The 13,922-nt window shown below is 42.6% G+C and overlaps 1 protein-coding gene across 2 annotated transcripts in view; it reads left to right on the plus strand.

Annotated features, from left to right (window-relative positions):
- The first annotated feature begins 1,917 nt into the window (after positions 1–1,917).
- ANKRD55 (ankyrin repeat domain 55) overlaps positions 1,918–13,922 on the plus strand; it is a 46,349-nt gene continuing 34,344 nt past the window's right edge. The window contains exons 1-4 of one of the 2 annotated variants that reach the window (XM_075136559.1): positions 1,918–2,318; positions 8,848–8,970; positions 10,836–10,966; positions 13,058–13,167. In XM_075136559.1, the coding sequence (XP_074992660.1) occupies positions 2,279–2,318; positions 8,848–8,970; positions 10,836–10,966; positions 13,058–13,167 (404 nt within the window). In that variant the 5' untranslated portion in view covers positions 1,918–2,278. The remainder of the gene's footprint in view (positions 2,319–8,847; positions 8,971–10,835; positions 10,967–13,057; positions 13,168–13,922) is intronic. The other variant, XM_075136560.1, reaches the window with a different exon arrangement.

Consider the following 13,922-nt stretch of genomic DNA (forward strand, 5'->3'; position numbering starts at 1 on the left):
GGACAGGAGTTGTCGGCTCTCAAACACACTCTGTCCCTGTGGGCTGTGGACACCTATCTCAGAGGAGGTGCTTGGCTTTCCCAAAGCTGAAGGCAAGCTGAGTCCCTGGCAAATGTACACAGTGCCATAGGGAATATTGTGCCCCACGTGGGATCCACAAGGTATCAGCTGCAAGATGTTTCTCCCCCAAATTCACTGGCTGCATACCTGCAAATATTCAAGACTAATGCACTGAAAGAATGAGAATGGTAATCTCCAAAGCCCATTGCCTCCATCTCAGGAGCAGAATGGAAGGACAGAAACCCAGAAATGGTAAATGGGCAGGTGAAACTGTGAGTATTTAATTGATCAGATTAGGTAGAGGTCGGTGGAGCAGCCAGCTAACTGCGTAACCTGCACTGCAGCAGTGCCCAGGGTTAGAAATCCTGTGTACAAAGAGGACAAAGGGCCTCTTGTCATATGCAGGAAGCAAAGGCCACTTTTGGGGTCTGTTGAAGATCACCACAGGTGATAATTTGCAGTTCAAAATGCCTGACCACAGACACCTCTCCAGTTCCAGTGCCTCCTGCATGAAGTCAGCAGCCGTGGCATCTCTTTGAGCAGAGCCAGGGTGTTAGACTGGACTGGACTGGATTGTCACCTGCCGGTGCCACCCCCTGAGCCACCCTCCTGCCAAGGAGATACCAGTTAGGAGCTGATCGTCTGCATAACTAACACTCTGCTCCCAGATTGCATAGACAGCACTTGCCACACGGTGGATCTCTCCTCAATATAAAAAAGGCCTGAGATGAGCCAAAGCATAAACCAGTCAGCAGTAGAGAAAAGAAACAGAGCCAATCTCTGGCTCCACAGTCCCACCACATGCCTCTCCACAGTTAAGGACCCTTGAGCAGATCACACTGCCACATTTTGGAGAATTTCAGCTCTGGTTTTTCATTTCAAGCTGTTGAGGCTGCATTGCTTCCTGGACCGTACTATGTTTTTCCAAACACATAGTTTGGATTTAGATTCAGAAGCAGATGCTTGGGATGTGAATCAGCTCCAGATACAATTCCTACAGTGCCCACATGTACGTTATGTCTCTAGCATCTGTTGCAGTCACGGGAATTGGTCAAAACACCAGAATAGAATAAATACAGTGAATAAAGTCTAGGGGCTTCTTAGGCTGACCGAACTTAGGCATAGCTTTAGTGTAGGTCCTGTCTGCACTTTTGGGCTAAAAGTGTCTTGCCGTTCCTAATTTTCATATATTAGTTTGCCTTATTCAGCAGTAGTGATGTGCACCAGTGCTAAGTAAACTTTTATCCCTCCCATCCACCAGCCTCTAGGCACTGCTGGTGATCTACTGTTCCAAGTGAGCCCATTTATTGTTATTTCTTCCATGGAAACAACCCAGCAAAAAGCAAAGCTCACCAGGGTCTCCTCCCCTTTACAGTACGGAGTCTGAGTTCCCAACTTAAGGAGGCAGAGGCCCAGTCAAAAAACCAGCGTTAAGGTGTGGGTCTATTCTTAGTTTGACAGACACTGGGTTTGGAGCATTGGCTGTGAACTATTACACCTGTTGGACCATGCTGTTGGAGCTGTCACTATGCACTTCAGCCATGGTAACGTGCTCCCAATTATTATCTCTTCATTAAACATTGTACTTTAACTGTAATTGGGTAGTACTAAACTAAGGTAGAAGGGGCTTGCTAATTTGTGTTCTCCATGCAGGAGTTAAATCAGGAAATAGGTATTCTCTGGAAACATCATTTCACAAACCATCCTCAGACACATGCTGACAGCACAGTGGTACAGGCAGGCTGCCCGCCGGGCTGTCCGTGATGCAGCACATGCCGCTCAACCAGCACAGCGAGGATGTCTGCACCCGACCTGCGCTGGCAGCTCTGCACATGCTCCGTCTGCCAGCCAAGTCCCACTCACCCTCCGAGGCTTGTTTGTCTTGTGCTTGTGCTTGGCTGCTGAGCCTGGATGAGCCGCAGCATCTCTCAGAGCTGCTCATCGGCAATTTCACTCGCAGAAGCTAAGACGTTTTTCAGAAGCTCAGTTAAGCTTCCAGGGATGTTATTTTAAAAGGGTCCATAACAGACAAACAGAATAAACCGTTCCCATCAGGCTAGTGACAACAACCTGCAGCCGTAAAGTGAGTTTAATTCTCTGACAAGAAGATTGGCGACAGCTATCGTTGCATTGTTTTCTGTAACATATGGGATTCTTCCCTGAAAACCCTGGAGATGGCATTTGTCTGGTCTGGTTGTAAATAATGAGATAGACCACAATGGATTTCAGTTCCTCATCAGTGTTTGATCAGCACAAAGGTAAGTCACCTGCTACTAATTTCAAAATCCTCTGGTCCTCCCATGTCTCCCACGCAAATGTACTGAGATTAATTGACAGAATGACTAACAAGAATTTTTGGAGAAGATCAGGTCTCATAGAGATTTATTTTGGTTACACATGAAGGAATTTCTTCCATCGTTTTAGACATGGATATTTCAGTCTATTGCTACAGTGATTTCTAAAAATAAGTTTTTTCAGCAAAATAGCAACAGCAGCTGATTGCTCTTATGCTTAGCATTGAGAGATATACGTATATATTTATTGTTTATATTATATATTGGTCCTCTTATGGGTATATATATAAAAGAACAATTGCAATATCAGCGAACAGAACAGTTTAAAATGGAGTAAAAATTTAAGAAAAGCTGATTTTCATAAGTCTACTAGTTTGTATATATTAAAAGGACTAGATCCTGACAAGTGATTGACTTTGCTTCAGCAAATCTTAGCTGTATAGGTAAGTATTGCCATAATTGTGAATTTAAGATATCTTTAAAAGCCCCAACATGCAGATTTTCTACATGGTAAGGTTGCTATGGAAATACAAATGTCTCTTTGTTGGTTGTTTTTAAGTTAAATGGTTGAATTTCATGTCTTTATTTGCCAATACAAGCTTTTATGTCTTATGGCTTAATTCACTATAAGGAATGTAGTGGCATTCCTTTTATGTTCCCAAGGGAGGAAGCTGTCGTTGTTTGATTATCCATGTTGCAACAAATTTCTCTTTAAGTCAGCTTGCCAAATAATGTATGTGCAGTAGCCACAGTTTCCAGTGCACACCTGCAAAGTGTCGAAGCTGACATGGCCATGCTGGCCCCACAACAAAGGTGCTGACTGTAGAAAAAAGCTGAAGGGCAGGAGGAAGACAGATGCTGCGGTGCCTTTTGGGTGGCCAGGTCCCACAGGTTGTACTTTTGTGCTTGCCTACGCTTTTTTGGTGAATCCAAAGTAAATACACTCCATGTAAAGCAGTGGGCTTATGGCTGCCTTTCAGCCACAGTAGGACTCAAAGCCTGAAGCAAGTCTTGAGAGTACTGGTCTGCACCAGCCCAGCCGTGACACCACCCTGAGTAGATGGGGAAGAGTGGGAAGTCATCAAGCAAAACTGAGTGACAAGAGACAAAAAATACTACCTGCAAAGATACAGGAGGAAGGGAAGTGCATGGGAGAAGGGGGATCTGTACTGCAGGAATAGAGACAGGTGCTCCTAGGTCATGTGCGAATGACATAAGGAGCATTTTCCCCAACAGGACAGAGGTGTGGGGCTGACTGAGCTTCTGCAGCTCCGAACAGCCGTTTTCAAGCTCTCCTTCTGCAGGCACTGCTGTGCCCTGTGCCACATGCCAATCCAGCAGTGCTCAGATGAGGGAGGGCGAGGGGAAACCTGCACACTCAGTGCCGTGGGGATGGCTGCCAGGGAGCTGATGGAAGTGGTGCCAGGAATGAGGCTGGAATATGACCAGGACTGGGGAAGGCGAAGTCAAGTCTCCAGATGGATAAGGGGGCAGACAGCAATGCAGGAGACCAGTGACCCAAACCACTTATCTAGATAGAAGTGAAAGAGTTGGGAGACAACATCTGCCTGTACCTCCCCTTGCTCCTAATCTGCAGCCCCTCCTCCTGCCAGGCCACTTGTCCACACTGACCCATCCTTATTCCTGTCCAGCATCATCTCCAGCCCCATGTCACACTCCACTCACAGCACCTCCTCCAGATAAATTCATCATCTCCTCCACCACCACTGCAGGGATGCTGGCTCATTAGATGATTTGTGACTTACTGTTTGCCTTCCCTGCTAGCTGCGTGGGAGGCAGATGGGGAGCAGGAGCAGACAACGCACCGTAATGGGACACAGAACCCATTGGTTATCATGCAAAGAAAGCTCTATTCAAAATTTAGTGTATGGTGGATTTTATCTAAATAGCATGTTAATGTCTTGGCACATTACTGATTTAAGCAGGCATAATTTTTTTAGCAAGGAGAAGGGGAATATCTTTCATTGGAGCAATTTATAACAACGGAAGTATACACTTTCGAACACACCAGATGAATACCTGTTGGTCCGATAAAATAATCCAACCCTCCCAACAAACCCTTTCTCCACCCCACACATCAGAAAACTATCCCAGCTTTAGATCAAAAAAACAGCATTCCAGACTTAAAATCATACTGTCTCTTTGCAACACTTCCTATGGTACTGCTCATTAATATCTTATAATACTTATCAATAATAACAGCAGTAGCAATGTGGGACTTAAAGAAGCCAAGCAACATCAGAAACCCCTCCCCTCTTAACAGAGAAGCTAGACAAAGGCCTGGACTGGTACATTCACAGCCAGGCAAACACAGAAATTATTACTTTGTTAAGCAATCAATAAATCCATAACATTAGAGAGCAAGTTACAATTTCCAAAAACTGCACTCATCCACGTCCCACTGACCCTTGACACTGACATGCTGAATTCAAATAAACTGCCTAGTATTGTGTCCTGCCGACAAGTTGTGGGAATCACATAAGGCATTTGGTTACTGGTGGAGACAAGAGGGTTTATGGGAAAGAGGGGACTAAATTATATACATAAATATCTCTTCTTCACAATGAACATAAATTATCCTGTTATCCAGCCTTCAGTTTTCAAAACTTAGTGTTTTAGCAAGGTCTAAATCAGCCATCGTCAAGACCACGTACACTAAGCTGCAGCAAATTTATTTAGACCTTAAAAATCCAGTGCAGGAGAAAGCATGCACTTACGTACATCTAACATGCACTTTGTAAATCAACACATCAGCCGACATCACAAATCATGTAAAACACACATTCTTCATAGGAGAGTCAGAGGAGAATTAATGTCACAAGCCGTGTAATTTCATTACTGTGAATCCTGTGATCATTCTGCATGTTTCTTTATATACCCCTTTTTCCAACTAGAAGACAATTACTTTGTCTTAGAGAAATGATGCTCTTTTAAAACACTGGAGCTTTTTTCAGATAGATTGGCTTTTAACTTTGATTCTTTCTGAGGATTTTAGCTACGAAAGAAGATGTCACAACCCTGTATGTCATTTGGTCTTTGCTCAATAAGATTCTTCCGGACCTTTCTACGCCACTGTTGTGCCAGCCTGCAGTTTCTCCCTACCCTTGCTCCATATGCAGGCTCTTAGTTGGACCTTCTGCCTTCCTGAAGCTGACTGACAGCTTCCTTTCACCAGTAGCACAGCAATTTTCCAAAATAAAATGTGAAATGTATCTGAAATGGCACCAGTACTTACTGGCATTTACAAAACTGCAAGGTAGTAAATGAAGTAACGCTAATGCATTTGAAGATGGAGGGTCAGGCATTTGGCTGTTCACAATCCCTTTATTCCACGTGGTGCTGGTGCCCTAGCCGCAGCCAAGGGTAAGCTCACAGAAGGGGGCACAAGCGCCCAGTACCTCACTGTCACCTTCTGCAAATACCCACTCTCTGAACCATTCCTCTTCTGCCCAGGAAGGTGTCTGCAAAAAGAAATGGCCTACAAGCCTTGCACAGGGTAAGCTGGAGGAAGAAGAAGTGAGAGATGTTGTGTCACCTGGAGCCAAGTGCATCCGGCATAAATGACATCTAAGCCCTCCAGGCATTTCCTGCTCCCTGCCATGTGGAGCGTCAGAAGACCACGCATCTGTCTTCCTCCTTGCCCCCCACCCAAAGCCACACAGGTCATGTGAAAGACACCCCACTTGAAATCGTGTCACCCTGTAGAAAGGGAATTTGTGTCAGCCTACTTTATGTCAGATGCACAATAATGGCTCTCATCAATTCCTCCTGGGCCAGTCCCCCTCGCCAGCAGGGTGACAGCCTGGTCCACCTGCCTCTCCTTGCTCTATCAGCTAGGACTCATGGGCGGGAAAGTGTGAATCTTGGATGTGGCTTCACGCCAACATCCCTTAACAGGAGTGGAGCCCGTGTTCTGCGAGAGCAGGCATGGGGAAAACGTCTCTGTTCATTCATCCATGCATCCATTCAGAGTTTTGCTTCCTCTCCTCATACAGGAGGATAATTGCTCTGGGGAAAGCAGATTCAGCCCAGCACAAGCAAAGGCACAGGGGAGAAGGTGTTTTGGTTTTAGTTAGATAAAAAAGGGTAGAGGGAGTCAGGGACCCACATGCAGGTGTACATCCATGTCCTCATCTTCCTGCCATCCTGCCCTGCAGGTAAGCAACTGCTCTGCTCAGGAGAGTTTCCTTTTGTGGCTGGATTGCTCTGCTCTTGACTGACAGCAGGAAAATTTAACAGTACTTACGAGGTTAAACAGCAAAATGTACAAAATTTGCATGAGTAATGCATAAAAGGAGGTGAGGGCCCCTCTGATCCACTGTGTGTCTCAGTACATCTCATGGTTTCTTTCCCAAGCATCTTTCCTTCCCAGCATCTTCTCTGTACCATACCCATATAATAACCACCACATGCAACTGCGAGAGGAGCTGTGTTGGTGCTCGTGGCTGGCACCTCCTGTGTACCTCCAGAGACTGGCCAAGAGGAGCAACACAAGGAATAAACCTCTGCCTCGCCTCCTTACCTTCACCCAGCCCATACCATACCCCTCTTCGAGTAAGGGAGTAGCTCAGACCTGACCTGGTTAATAACATGTCTTTGCTGAGTTTACCGATTGTGAGAACAGTGCAGATCTGGCATGATAAGGAAATCTGATTAATGGGTCCGTGGCAAAGTCACTTCTTTTTTCAATTACTAGTCACTGATGATGACTCTCCAGAGGCAATGACTCTTAGTCTCCCCTGATCTCCCAAGCACACAGATCAAAGCTTCTGAGCCAAATGAACAGTTCCCTCAGCAATAGACTCCCCAATAGAATAAAAATCAAGTTAACATTTTTAATCCACAAATTTTATCAAATGTGTAATTTAAAAGACCAGCTAGAAGAAAGGAAATAAATTAAATTCTCTTCAGTTGAGTAGTGATGGAGAGGGATTCTGTGCACTGATGAAGGCAAATTTAACATCAGCTTTCTAGTTTTCCCAAGCCCACAACCAGAGCTCCAGCTTTGACAGACTAGCCTTTCCCAGAATAAGAGCTGATTGTGTTTCCACGGCAGCCAAGTTTTGAAGTCAAGAGTGACGACTGCATCCTGGGGAGAGAAGGTCACATGTGGGGAACTACGTTGGGCTGTAAACCCCAGTATGGAGCTCATGTGGGTTCAGCTGTGACAACATCTGATCACAACTTGAATAGCATGGCTAATAGTTATTATCTTTAAAGATCTTTTATCACTGAAAAAATATATGACAATGTTTAAAATATAATTTATATCAATGTGTTAATAATAATATATTATTTGATTATGAAAAAGACTTTTTACTAACTTTTCAAATTCTCTTTAAACCATGTCCCTTTTTTCTGCACAGCTTACATAGTTATGCTATCTCCAGAAGACACAACAGTAAGGATAAGTCACCAGCCACTAATCTGTCTTCCCTTTGATCAACGCTCTAGTGTGATTCAAGCATCAGTTTCACTTTCTTGTGCTATCAGGGTAGTGCACTAGCTGGACAGATGTTACGCTATGTAGCTCTGACCCTCAGCCACAGTGAACAGCACAGCTCACTGCAGCTGTACTTCTTCTTGAGTTAATAGAGATCAGAAACTCTTTTTAAAACTAAACCTGTGGCTGACCAACAATACATATCTAGAGCATTTTACCATGACATCAGATTTGACTCTGCACCAAAAAATCAACTCTTTTGACTCCTGGAGTTAACACGTTAATAGTTCACCTGAAGCCAAAGGAGGTATAGGCATGTGGAGCATGGGATGACCAGTCTGGAAGGAAGTTACAAGCAAAGAAGCAAGGAGAGAATCACTGCATTAATTTCTCTAGAAACAAAACGTGAGGAGTGTTCAGGAACAGGTCCTGCAAGGCATCTGCTTTAAATAATACCTCATACTGTAACTGCCAAATAAAATAAACCTCTCCTGTGTTCGAAGCAATAGTCCACCTTTCCTTTTTGCAGGAATTATTAACACAAACTATTGCTGACAGAAGTTCACTCTCCTGAGAAGAGAATTCCCCTGGACACCGCAGGGAAAGGAAGTGAAAAGCCTCAGTCTTCTGACTGGTGCAAGGATAACACTGAAATGAAAACACCTGTATCCTGATTTTATCCTATCTCATAAAAGTGTAGCCAGCAATATTATGAGCTAGTTCAGTTATTACTTCATTGTTTCTCAAGTCATGTTACATTAATGTTAGTATGATTACTTATAAGAGGTGGAAACTTTCCAGAAGTTTTCTTTTGTCCTCTCAGTGTCTACATCTGACAGTTTTTGGAAGAAGTTATGCTGAAAAACAAGTTTCAGATGACTAAGAAAAACCACAGTGCTGTTCAGATACACTTTGTTCCACCTCGAGTTATATAGTCATAAAAACTCAGTGAAATAAATGTCATTATTTTCACTGTTAATCATTTGTACTTGCTTTCCACTTACTCACAGACGTACTCTTCCCCTGCAGGTGATGCAGCAGAAGAGATTGACTTGACTGTGGTTTACCAAGCAGCAGCTAATGGCGATGTGAACACACTAACTGCAGTGATTCGAGAAGACCCTTCCATCTTGGAGTGCTGCGACAGTGAGGGTAAGTGAAGGCTGAGCTTTTTCTCAGGGGATTAGTTGCTTCAGCTTGCAATTAAATTTTCCATTTTTTATCCTGATTTTTGTGTTCAGCAAATTATATTTAGTAGCAGAATATGGGAAATCTGAGTTATTCTTTGGAACACCCACTGGAAATGCTCAGTATGGATACTTCTTTCCCCCTGTAATTGTAAGATTTTTTATATGGATACAAATAAGTTGCTTTGCTATAATCAGACAGTAATTTATCATGAATCTATTTTAGCTTCTTTAGGGAGATGCTGAGAAATCGTTGTCATTTCAGGCAAAGAAAAATAATAATTTTTATCAAAGCCAAATGCTATACATTCTGCACATCTCTAGAGTAGGAATTTCCAGTCTTTTGCACTTAAAAAGTATGTGTACAGACACAGTTTGAATGATTTTGTCATGTAATTGTTTGCCAAAGGGTTGGTTGTACAAAGTGCAATGATCTAAATAATCTGTTTCATCTGTGAGACTGTGCTCCTTTTCATTTTATGTTCAGGTTACTATTTAATGTTATTACAAAGTGCTGTCCATTGGCTGGGTTTTATATGCACCTATTTCCCAAGCGAATTAGAGCCACAGAACTCTGCAGAAGCTTCTCTCAAGGAAGACTTTGTTTATTCAAAAATATTTTTTAATTGCAGTTTCTTTTAAAGGGTCCATATGAACACTGTCTATTCTAATCTTTACCAGCTTTTACCAAGTCACCAATTTTTCCTACGCTTTAAACCAGACATCCTAACTGTTATCTTTAAAACATCCATTGGTCAGTAGGGAAAATGCTTAATCAAGCTAAAATGCTCTCAGTCCAGATCTTAATGGGAGAGGGACTAGGTATGAAGGGCAGCGGGTGGAGATAGACTGATCAGCAAATGGAAGTATTTCAGCTCCAGAATAAACTTGTTTACTAGGTTATACATACAAATGTAACTAAAGACCAGTCTTGCAAGACAAAACATATGGCTCATATCCTGCACATATGGCAGAGTCTGCATAACCTCAGGTTGAGAAGCGTGCATTTGCTCAGCAGTCTCATTGAATCCAGTAAGAATAATTATTCTTCAGTTGTGTCTGAAGTTTCTAGTAGTCTTATAGTTTCTAATATTCATGTTTATTCCCAGCTTAGTCATCTTAAATTGCTTTGTCAGATTCTGCAGGAAAATCTTTTGCTGTTATTCAGCAGTTAACAGAATGGAAGGAAGAGGAAGCAATTAAAAGATATCATAATACTTCATTATGAAATTTTAGTATTAGGTTTGAATGTAGATTTCAGGTTTTTTCCAGCACAGAAGTTCTTTGCAGAATATAAAATAAATTCTCATGACAACAGGAAAGAAAATATTCTAGAGCAAATCCAGTCTTTAAAATAAGATGTTGTCTACATAAAGCACCAATTCACACACATACACCTTTGCATGGGACAGGGCTTAATTTCATAAATGTTTTGAATACATAGAGACAGAATGAAACTGGGTTTGAGAAAATTAGCCAATCACCATCTGGCTACTAGTCACTCTGAAGAATATCAGCCTCCAAAATGGTGTATAAAGCCAACAGTTCATACTGGGAGCTTGTCAACAGAAAAACAGTTTTCCCTCCAGAAGTAGAGTTAATGAGGCAAGGCTTTTGCTAATGAAGTCATGCTCTTTTTAAAATCAGTGGTCAGTAACTGGCATAGCAGTTGCTTCCTGCCTGCAAAAAGCTGAGTACAACTGTTGGACAGTTGTCAGAGAAAGGATTTGTTAATTTGCCAATGCTAACATTAGCAAATAAGAAAATATCTCTATCTTATGGATTTGACAAAATAAAAATTGTAAAAGAACATTTGACTTTCTTCCCCAGGTTGCACACCTTTGATGCATGCTGTGTCAGGACGCCAGGTTGATACAGTGAAGCTTCTGTTGAAGATGGGAGCCAATATTAATACTCAAGATGCTTGTGGACGTACCAGTTTATCTCTGGCAACTTATCTGGTACCAAGAATTGGGGGAGAAGGATGGAAAGATAGATGGAGTGAAGGAGTAAACGTGCAGACCAAATAAGATTTCTGTTTATACTACACAAAGAAAAAAAGTACAAAACATTTGGTTCTAGACAACAGTGAAATTGTAAACTTTACTATAATGCAAAGCTGGAAGCAATGATTATTAGAAAAGGATCAGGATTCCTGTCAGAGTGTCCTTTCTCTTTCAGGTTGTGAAATCAATGCATGGTATGGGGGTCTCCCTAGATCCAAGGTCCTCTGTGTGGTTTCAAGAAAGCCACTTGTTCCTGTGCACTGGAAAGTCCTCTCTTGTTCTTAATATGCAGATTAACTTCTCCCCTCCCACTGTCAGCATCAGATTTTTATGCTCCAGAGAGGACATTCCTATCTCAAATTCTGGTGGTCAGCAGGCATGTTTTCCTGCACACCACATGAGCCAGGGCATTGCTTTTTTTCACTATAGTTCTGGACCTTGGATGGCCAGGTTAAGAACTTAGTTCAAGGTGTTGCAGGTACCAGTGCAGATACTCAGATCATAAGCAATCCAATCACCCAGTCAACCCGCAAGTGATAGTAGAGGTAGACATCCCATTGAGGAGTTTGGGAAGGGAGATGTGGTGCTCTCTGTCTGAAGCACACAAAGATGGTCCTCTTCTCCTTAGTCTTCTACTTCTCACTGGAGGGAATTCAGGATTCAGAGAGAGGATGGGACCAAGTTAATTGGGCAGAGGGGTTGACAATGGGCTTCCATTATTAGCTGGACAGAAAGGAGGAAGAAGTGTTCACCCATGCTGCATAGTATGAGTTATGGCTGGATGACCGCCAGTTCATTTAAAGAGATACCGTGGAAGCCTAATTAAGTCACATCCCTTGCATCTAGTTTCTTCCTGCAAATTCAGAACAAAAACAATGCTGCTGCTCAGCTATGTGACATTCAGCCAGAAAATAAGTGTAGAAAATAGCAAAACAGGCAGTCTTATTCAGTGCAAGGAGTATGCCCCACTTACTTGAGAATAAACATTTCCTCTGCCAGATATTTTCAAAAAATCCCATAATTAGTGTCATGCTCCTTTTTTCCTTCCTCTTTTCCCAGAGGGAAAAAAATATTCTTTGGAAAAAAAGAAATTACTGGAAAAGATTTAAACCACCCAGGCTTCGAAGTTTCCATTTCTGTTTCTGTGATGGATATAATCAGAGGTCTAGAGAGCATTTGGCTGTGAAGTCTGTCCAGAGAACTGAATTCAGCAGAGCTCCACAGCCACAATCGCATGCAGAATTCAGTGGTCTTGTACTTCCACCAGGAGCTGCAACAGGGATATTCTGATTCCATCGTTCCACACCTTTTCCCTATAAATGCTGGTAATGCTGATCTGATGTAGCTCATACAGGAGGGAACGGTCTTTATTGGTTGCCTGCAGAGGTTTGAACAAAACACTTAAACTCATGCTTCATTTCCCTGGGACTTAAGTATATGCTGAAAGATTTATGCAGTCACAACCAGATTGTTTACTTGCTTTTTTGTTGAGGTGATCAATAGAAGGTTTTAGTCCAAGAACTGATTCATCCCATCTGTTTTGGTGCTGTTTTCAGTCTAGCGTTGTCACTAATTCAAACTTCTGCAACAATGTTTATAAGACCACACTCTAAGGCTTTTTACTATTGATTTGCCGTCCCTGTTAAAATCTCATAAAGGAAACAACAGTAAGTGCTCATGTTCTTGGTTTAACCTAGCATAATTAAATCCACATGCAGGAATATGTGTAGCATTTGCTAGTGATACAGGAATTAGAAGGTTTTCAATCACTGTTTACTCAGTCGGTACTTGCCACAGCTGCAGAGAAACCAAAATGCAGTGTAAAGAGAACACTTTATCACAGAAATGAATGACTGAGCTAGTCTGAGACTCAGACTCCAAAACAGAACCGCTTTCAGTGCCGAGATCTCTGTTGGGGAAACAAAAGACCAGTTCCACTGCTGGCAGAAACAGCTACAGTCACACACAAATGCCAGAACCAACAAGCAAAGATCTGGCCAGATGCATTTCACTTTCCTCTTTGACAGGCTCTAATTTCTTTTTTAGGGCTGGCTGGAAGGCTGTGTCAGCTTGCTCAGAAACGGTGCTAAGCAGAACATACCCGACAAAAACGGGAGGTTGCCACTACACGCTGCTACTGCAGAACCTGACGTGAGGTATGTCCCAGGCTCCAACAGTATTTGCTGGTTGAATCTCAACAGGTAGTCACCCACACAAGCTACCCAGCCCAAAGGGCAGCCCGAGTCAGGAGGTTAGCTGTGACAGTTACACTGGTGACTTGCTCCTTTGTCCAGTGGTTATCATAAATGGGGTAAAGAGGAGGAAAAGCATTGTACAACACCTGTGTAACAGAGTTATATGGCCAAGCAAGGTGAGGAGCCTGGTTTAAGATCACAACAGCAGGAGGGAAAAAAAAATATAATAGAGGTTGAAACCCTGGGTTTCTCCTGACGAATTACCTTTCTGCCACCTCCCCACAAGAAATACTACAAGAAGATCCTTCTCTGGAATTCTTCTCTGAGTAGCACAGCAAATGTGAGAAAAGTTTTCCACATGACAATCTCTCTGAGAGCCCCTACTGTAAAGGGGAAGCTGAGGTTTGGTGGACTGGCTCGTTTTTAACTACTTTTACTGAAGGTGGAGTAACAACTACAGAGTGTCTTCACAAGACATCTTAAGAAAGATCCTCTTTGTCTCATTCCAGCCTGTGATAATAGGAAGGTTTAACAAATTTTGATTTGTACATCTAAATATATTCACTCAAAAAAGTCTTCTAAGTCAATCATGTCTGGAGGGATAGGAAGATATTAGAGACAGGTAAATCATTTAGTACATGCAAAATGTTCATGTGACTTAATCACTGAGTTTACAGTTTTCCTGTTGTTGCCATATCAGACCAGCCCAGACCTCT

The sequence above is a fragment of the Calonectris borealis genome, chromosome Z (assembly GCF_964195595.1).
Source record: "Calonectris borealis chromosome Z, bCalBor7.hap1.2, whole genome shotgun sequence".
NCBI lineage: Eukaryota > Metazoa > Chordata > Aves > Procellariiformes > Procellariidae > Calonectris > Calonectris borealis.